This window comes from Anoplopoma fimbria, chromosome 24, assembly GCF_027596085.1.
Source record: "Anoplopoma fimbria isolate UVic2021 breed Golden Eagle Sablefish chromosome 24, Afim_UVic_2022, whole genome shotgun sequence".
NCBI classification, from domain to species: Eukaryota; Metazoa; Chordata; class Actinopteri; order Perciformes; family Anoplopomatidae; genus Anoplopoma; species Anoplopoma fimbria.
Window position 1 is genome coordinate 11,128,200 of NC_072472.1, and position 8,279 is coordinate 11,136,478.

An 8,279-nucleotide genomic window follows, 5' to 3' on the forward strand; every position below is an offset into this window, starting at 1 on the left:
ATGAGAGTGGCCCCCCTGGCCTTTAGACTGATGTGCCTGGCCTGGTTGTGGCCCGTCAGCAACCACCTCCAAAACAAGAGGAGACACAAGGAGCAGTACGGAGAGAACACCCAACAGAAGCATGGAGGGTGAGCCAATGTGGGATTTCTCTTGTTACACTTTGTAGTTATTGTGGAGCTGCTTCTGCTGTTACTGTTTGTCACCAGGCATCTATATTTTGTGGCTTCTCCATATGATGCTTTACAATGTCTTCACAAATATGGTCATGTGATATGGAAAGATAAGAGGAGGTGACGTAACATGTGAGGATGATATGCATTACATAAGATTTTTGGTTGATTCTGTTACAATTAAATGATATTCAGAATTATTCAACATATTATTAAAGCATAAAATGTTTAGTAATTGGAGAGTGAAATTTTGCATCAGTCTCCGTACTGTTACAACTATGCAATCTCTGACCCTGTTACAACTGTGCTAGATCAGTAAAAGAACTTTCATTTCCTAGGGACCCTTGGCCTTTGGTTGTAATCAGAGTGCTAAATTCCAATTAACCATCACTAACTCCCTCAACCAGATGTCAGTTCTCCTTCAAGTGTGTCCATCTTCTTAAGAGAAACATAGAGACAGAGAGAGTTTCTACGTTAAGCTGTTATTTGTTCTCTTTGGTTCTTAGACGAGTGGATCTTAGGATGAAAAAGGACAGCACCAAGTCTCTGCTAATTAAATCTGAGCAACTGCTTCGAATTGAAGAACATGACTTTGCAATGCGTCCTGGATTTGGAGGTAAGACACAGATCTAATATATCTAGCTCTATACAATATAACTATTTAATTCCACCTCTTCTGCTTTCTTTTGCTGTTGATTTTTCATTTTAATAACCATGTTCTTTCCTGGTTACTTAGTAAGGTTAATGTAGGTCACTGTGCTGTCGTTAGGTATTACGCATCCAAAAAAAAAACCCTTGGTGACCTAGATTGTCTTCCGTGAGAGACAATGACTGCAGACAGTAGTACAGATAAAATAATCTGAACTGCGTATTTAATTATGTGGGGGGAAAGAAACAGCCCAATGTTACTAGAACTAGAATATTTCATTATCTGAGATTATTATATATATATATATATATATATATAGCCTCAAAGCACAAGTCTGGATTTTGTTATTTTTTTTGTTTTTTTAATTAATTAGTAGAGTTAATGGTTTCCATAAATAATTCAATAATAAACAATAAACATTCCAAAAATATTTTTCTGTGCTTCAGACACTGATGGTTTTTCCCTTTTTTGGCTGTCTTAATCCTCTGTAGATGTTTTCTCAGCTGTTTGACATGTGAATGCAGCAGTCGTTTCAAATAACAATCCTCTATTTTGTACAAACCTCCAAGGAATCCTAACTGCCATTTAGTTACTGAAGGAGCAGTTGAACTATCAGATTTTTTTTTTTTAAACAGCAAATATGCATTGTTGTACAAAAAACATTACATAAGCCATCTACAGGCATGCGGGGGTATTGTCCTGTGTCAAATTGACTGTAACTTCCTGTATGTCAACATGTTTTCTTTACAAACAATAAGGTCTTACAAAATTAGCAACGTGTGGGTGTTTTGTAAAACGTCTATATTGCTTGTGCCCCAGTATGAACAACATAGTTTTCTTTTTGTAGGTGTACTAACTCTATGAGCTCCTTTCACTGCTGCTGCTCTGTGTTGGTATTGGAGAGTGTCATGCCCATCAAGAACCTCAGTGACCTCACATTGTAAAAAATGATGAGGCCTACCTGTCTGTTATAATCCCCCCCATTTCACTACTCTACAGTAATCGTAGACTGATGGTTTTTAGTGCTTACCTTCATTAGATAATGGCAAGAGAGAACGGGATGTTTAGTACGCATCATAGGTTTACAGTATTCTGACGCCTTATGATTATATATATGTAATAGTACAATATGGTGGTTTTAACTGTAAGATAACATTCTAACATTTCAGTTTCTTGAGCAAAACATTAGGCTTTTACCATGTAGACTGCTGTACTGGCTAATGTGCTTTCAGTCCGAGTTGAACCTCTTTGTTAGCAACACAGGCGCGTCTAGCCTCGGTTGTTTCCTGGCTCTGAATTCTTCTGTACATTTTCTCCCAGTGTTTGTGTGGCTTTACTCCAGTGAACTAAAATGACGACTCGTACGACTGTTAGTGTCAGTTATTGTTTGTCTTTGTGCATGCCGAGATAAGCCTCCGACTATTATTGAAATAGGCAGTTAAAGAACATAAACTGATGAGCGAACGGGTGTTCTGGTTGTTACTGTTACACAAGGAATATCTATATCCATGTAGAAAGGAGTTTTTGGAGTCTGGCTCTCTCTCTACAGACAGCAAGGCACAGTGCATGATGGGAAAGACCTGGCTTTCACCTGTTAAAAGCTGATTGGCTCCTAGTTTTGACCACAAACACCACATTGATGTTACTGTAATGTTGGTTAACATGTAAAGCTTTATTGTTATTAGGCCATGTTGTGGTTGATAAAGGTTATTTATATAGCAATTTATAAAACAAGCAATTATACAGTGCAGGCAGATTAAAATGCATATTATTTTCATATATATATATCATTTTATTTTTTTCTGTTTGGACACTTATCGATCATGTGGTGTAACAAAGTTATAGTTGCAGATTTTGAAAGCAGTTCTATTAGTTATCTTCTCAAAACATACAATATTTGCAGTTTCTTTGAAATAGTCAAATATTTCATAATACTCTTTGGTTACTTATAGCTCATCCAGAAAATGAAAAGCTGAATACAAGTTTGAGGTTATTTGTGAGTTATTTGTTTAAGTTTCATATCTGTGACCTGACTGAGCAGCCACAGAATTGTAGCGATGACTATAACGATTTGTGCTTCACCCAAGATTTTATGTATGAGCTGTCGGCTGCGTGCAACTGACAAATTGATGTTGAAGCTATACATCTTGATTATGAGATGATTTGATAGCAACACTAAGCTGAGTCATGCTTAAGAACCAGCATGATGTCAGGGGCATCACTTTCATCTGACGATGTAGTTTACGTCGTATATCTCGGAAGTAGGATTTACACATAAATAATCTCTGGCAGATGTGAGTGAGGATGATTTATGAAGGATGTGGTCCAACTGTTGCTCAAAGCTGATCCATCACAACATTTGACCTTTTGCAGGTTTGGCTATTCCTGTCGGCATCGACGTCCAGGTGGAGAGCATTGACAGCATATCTGAAGTAAACATGGTACGAGCCTCTGTGATTTCTGCAGTTAGTCTAGCCAGCATACAGAGTCTCTGTTTGAGCTGCTGTTGTTGTTATGTTTTTGTTTTCAGGACTTCACCATGACTTTGTACCTGAGGCATTACTGGCAGGACGACCGCCTGGGCTTCCAATCCGGCAGCAACAAGAGTCGTACCTTTGATGCACGTCTCGTGAAAAAGATTTGGGTTCCCGACGTGTTCTTCGTCCACTCGAAGCGTTCTTTTATCCATGACACAACCATGGAGAACATCATGCTGAGGGTTTTTCCTAACGGCAATATCCTCTACAGTGTCAGGTACGTTACTCACAAAGAGACTACCATCAAAGTAGTGAAATATTAAAGGGAGGCTAACTTTTGCTGAGCAGTGCCCACTGTGGTAAATAGTGATTGCAGGTTAATGGCACATTGAATTTGACTTTATTTCCAAGGTTTTTCTTTCGTCAGTAGTTTTAAAGACATCTGTGACATGTTGAAATGTTGCGTAACAGGAGGAAAAGTAGAGAAGAGCGGGAAACTAAGCAAATTTATTCATTCATGTTAGTTAGTTAGTTTGCTAACACCAACCACAAGCTGATCGTTTCTGACAAACAGGCAACAACCAGACATTTTAATGCTTTTAACAGTTTTACTTTAATGTGTAAAGCTTGCTTACTTGTCTGGGCCACTTCTATTGCAAATATCCACACAGATTTATTTATTTTTACATCTATATGACATCTACAGTAAAGGGTCTATAATGAAATGAACAAGGGTGAGTTTTATTGCATCTGTATATTTGTACTCATTTTTTTGTACTCATTTTTTCTTTAAAATACAAAACTTTAACCTTACCCGTGTATATAAATCCACTTTAATGAGTCATGATTTAAACATTACTAAAATGTTTTGAAAAGGACGTCAACCAAGATAAAACAATCCACTGGACTATTAATGCAAGGTTTAGCGGGCAGAGTCTGAAAGGAATATGAGAAGCTTTTATACTAAATTCATCATACCTATTTCAGCAACAGATGTCGACAATATGGCGTCATTCCCTAACAGCTCGCTGTGGCCACAGAGCCTTAAAGGCACAGTGACAGTTAGTGCATGAACAAATGAGTTCATACACCACCATCTTAACTGTTTAAAAATCAGTCCAGCAGTTTTGTTTTATACTCTTTTTTGACATCTTACTGACTGGTTGACTAAGTATTAATGTAAGCAGCTAGATTCAAATATATTCTATGAACACAGTTGCCGCTGATGCTGAATTGTTTGATTCATGTGCTGTGTTCTAGGATCACTGTGACGGCACTTTGCTCAATGGACTTCAGTAGTTTCCCTCTGGACACACAGAACTGCTCTCTGGAGCTAGAGAGCTGTGAGTACCAAGCTACAGTTGGGACAGTTTATTTTGTTGCTGAAAATTTGCACCGAAATCCACTTTACTTAATGTGCTTACTAGACATGTTTTGCTTGAAAACATGTTACACAACCTTTGATGAACTGATATGGGATTTAAAGGCACCGACTTGTGATACTGCTGAGCTCACTGAATTACATATTTAGCATATCAACGCTGATCAAAAACACTATTGGATAGCTTAGATGTTATCCTATAGGGACAGAAACACATACTCACAAGTAAATTACCATACTTCAAAAACACACAGTAACCATCGCCATCTTGCTTTTTGCAATGACTAAATAAATCCTAATCCTAAATCTCTGACCATGATAAATGTTTTCTGATGCAGGATTTACTAGGGATTCTGTTTTACATTCTGCTCTGCTCTGAACTTGAATTTGGTCATAACTGGCAATAGTTGGGATTACTTTCTGTGTGGGAAATATTTTGTCTTTCTGGCCTGCTTCTCTCTCTTTATATCTCTCTTTATATCTGTCTTAATTTGTTATATGGATAAAGCATGGATCCTGATCTCAGAGGAGAGTCGAGAGGCCCATTTCTTTGCACTTTCTCCTCTCCTCTGAGAAAAACATCCATGACTCTTCTAAAGAGAGGCAACATGTGAAGGTGTCCCTCTCTCCTCTCTTAAAGATGCTTACAATGTGAACGACCTAATGCTCTACTGGAAGAACGGGAACGATTCATTAAGGACTGACGAGATCGTGCTCTCTCAGTTTTTTATTGAAGACTTCCAGCCTTCCTTCGGGCTTGCCTTCTACAGCAGTACTGGTATGTGAGGTTAGCGCCGTGAGGGCCCCTCTGAGTTGTACCCGGTTTGGTCACAACCAGAGAGCTCCTTATTTGAGCTTAATACAGTGAATGCCACAAAACACTCTTTTAAAGTTTAAGATGTTTAGACCTTTATACAGTAATATATAAAGGTTCACCTTCACACCTGCTGTTACCTCGAGTAAACAGGAAGAACAATTATGACTATAGCCTCAAATGAATGTGTGCAAAATAAATTAATATACCTTTTCAGAGTTCTTCCGCCTCAATGAATCAACTCTGATTGACTCTGTAACAAAGTATCAGGAGCACTGTAGGTCTAAACATCCTGAACTGTCCCTTTTAAAGGAATAGTCTGAGCGCTTTCTTGCTCATTCACCTCACTCTCATAATGTGGGCGTTTCTCAAGTGCATCCTTAAAAAATCTTCTAAACAAAGGATCTTCGTCATTTGACAGTCCTCCAGCAGGATTCAATGTTGTAGCAACCTTGAAGTTCCACCTTTGAAGGATCCTTGTATGTATGTACGCATGTCTTAATATAAAGCTCCAGACAGCAGGTGGTTAGCCTAGCTTAGCATAACAAGTCAAAGTAAGCGGCTAGCCTGCATCAGTCCGAAGGTAATGCTCACAAAACTTAGAAAGTTCACTGATGAACATGTTATTTTGTTAGTTTGTTATCTTCAGACAAAGCCATTCTAGCTGTTTCCCTCTGCTTCCAGGTATTACATTATTAAAATAACTTCAGCCTCTCATGCTCTGTTTTAAAGGTTGTTTTTTTCAAGATTATATGTAAGAAAGCATGTGCCCTTTTATTTAGAGTATTCAAATATTATTTAATCTTTCTTCTGTGGTATGTTTTATTATTTCAGCATTTTGGAGTTGTATGAATTACTACCAAGCCCACTTTTTAAAACCATGCCTTCCTCTACTTTCACATTTTCAGTGTGAGAAAGAAAGGGGACATGGAGATTTTCTTCTCAGTGTGAAATAATCTTGTGGGGAACTATCTGCTCTAAGATGTTGTTGTATAACTTCAGCTCTAGACAGATCTGCCCCAGAAAATAATCACTTTCTCCTCCGAGTTCCAGGATCTCCCTGTTGGTCTGTCTATTTTCTTAGATTCACAACTTACACAATACGGTGCAGGGTTATTTTTTTTGCAACATTTTCTTTAGTGATAGTCTTGTTTTTTGCTTCATCTCATTGTTATTACTGTATGACCTGCTCCCGCATCCTGCCTGCCCCATCTCCACTTTCTGTGCATTTATCTCTGTTTCAGGCTCCTACAATCGGCTCTACATTAACTTCATCCTCAGGAGGCATATCTTCTTCTTCATGCTTCAGACGTACTTCCCCACCATGCTGATGGTGATGCTGTCCTGGGTGTCTTTCTGGATAGACAGGAGGGCCGTACCTGCCCGTGTCTCTCTGGGTACTGAGACCACGTGACCTTGTTGTCTTTAACACATGTTGACAGATTTATTAAAAAGATACTACGTAACTGGTACTTTTATCCAAAAATCTGTGCAAAAGCATCACTTAGCCTAGTTTTTCAGATTTATTTACAGTATTACTTTGACATTTTGTGAAAGCTTTATTTGCTATCCTACAGACAGAGGAGATGATAGCGATACCACTTTCATAATTCTCAGCAAGAAAGGGAATGAATATTTTTGCCCAAAATGTTGAACTATTCCTTAAAGCTTTTTGGTGGTTAAAGTATTGAAAAACTGCTGATACACTAAATATTATATTGATACGGAGAATTTTACCATCCAGATTGTTTTTTTGTGCCTGTTGCATTCAGTGTAGAAGTTTAATAAATCCAAACTATGGATGTTATTTGTGAGGTAACATGTTTTTAACACATGATGTTTTGTGTATCCAGGCATCACCACGGTTCTGACCATGTCTACCATCATAACTGGTGTCTCAGCCTCTATGCCACAGGTGTCTTACGTCAAAGCTGTAGACATCTACCTGTGGGCAAGCTTCTTGTTTGTCTTCCTGTCTGTCATTGAGTATGCTGCCGTCAACTATTTCACTACAGTGGAGGAGATGAAGAAGCTCAAGAGGGCAAAGGTCATTCTCATTTAGTATTTTTTTGTTTAGCCTAGAATATAATCTTCAATTAATAATTTCCTACCATCTTTAGAGGCTAACTCTCCTCTTATGTCTCTGTCGCTGCAGATTCCCAACTCCTACGATGCCACCCAGGCTATGGCGTTCGACGGCTGTTTCCATGACAATGACATCGACCTGACTTCTTTCCCGGAGGTCTCCAGCACCCCGAACACAGAGAGGAACACCCAGACTCGGAACTCTACTGTCTCCGGACCCACAGAAGGCACCAGGCTACGCCGCAAGAACCCTGTGAAGCAACACCTCAGCTTCATTATGAGCAACAGCTACATGATCGATTCCTACTCTAGAGTCATATTTCCCCTGGCTTACCTGCTCTTCAACATCATTTACTGGAGTTTGTATGCATAGGACATAAACTATGCAGCAGAATAAACAGTATTACTTTTGGACTATTTTCACTATTTGGCTGTTCAGTGTAACACCAACAGGCTGCAATGAGCTGACTTACAATAATTTGTTCTGCTATGGGATATGACCTCAAGTTTGCACAGTGTCTGTCAATGGGCATAAATATCTTGCAAGGTGTCTTTTAGTCAACAGGTGTTGACTAAAATCTGAGACCAGGTGTTGCATTGAATGGCTGTTATTTTTGTGGACGTTTGTTTGTTTTTGACATGCCTGTTTTATAAGAGAAAAAGTTTTATTTAAACAAATATATATTATTTCTTGATTAGACAC

At 38.6% G+C, this 8,279-nt stretch overlaps 1 protein-coding gene across 1 annotated transcript; it reads left to right on the top strand.

Moving 5' to 3' along the window:
• Window positions 1-7,949, top strand: gabrr3a (gamma-aminobutyric acid type A receptor subunit rho3a). Its single transcript, XM_054626025.1, has 9 exons — window positions 1-128; window positions 677-786; window positions 3,193-3,260; window positions 3,350-3,573; window positions 4,557-4,639; window positions 5,318-5,455; window positions 6,736-6,888; window positions 7,345-7,538; window positions 7,647-7,949. The coding sequence occupies exons 1-9, from the start codon at window positions 1-3 to the stop codon at window positions 7,947-7,949; spliced, it is 1,401 nt and encodes a 466-aa protein (XP_054482000.1).
• Window positions 7,950-8,279: the final 330 nt, after the last annotated feature.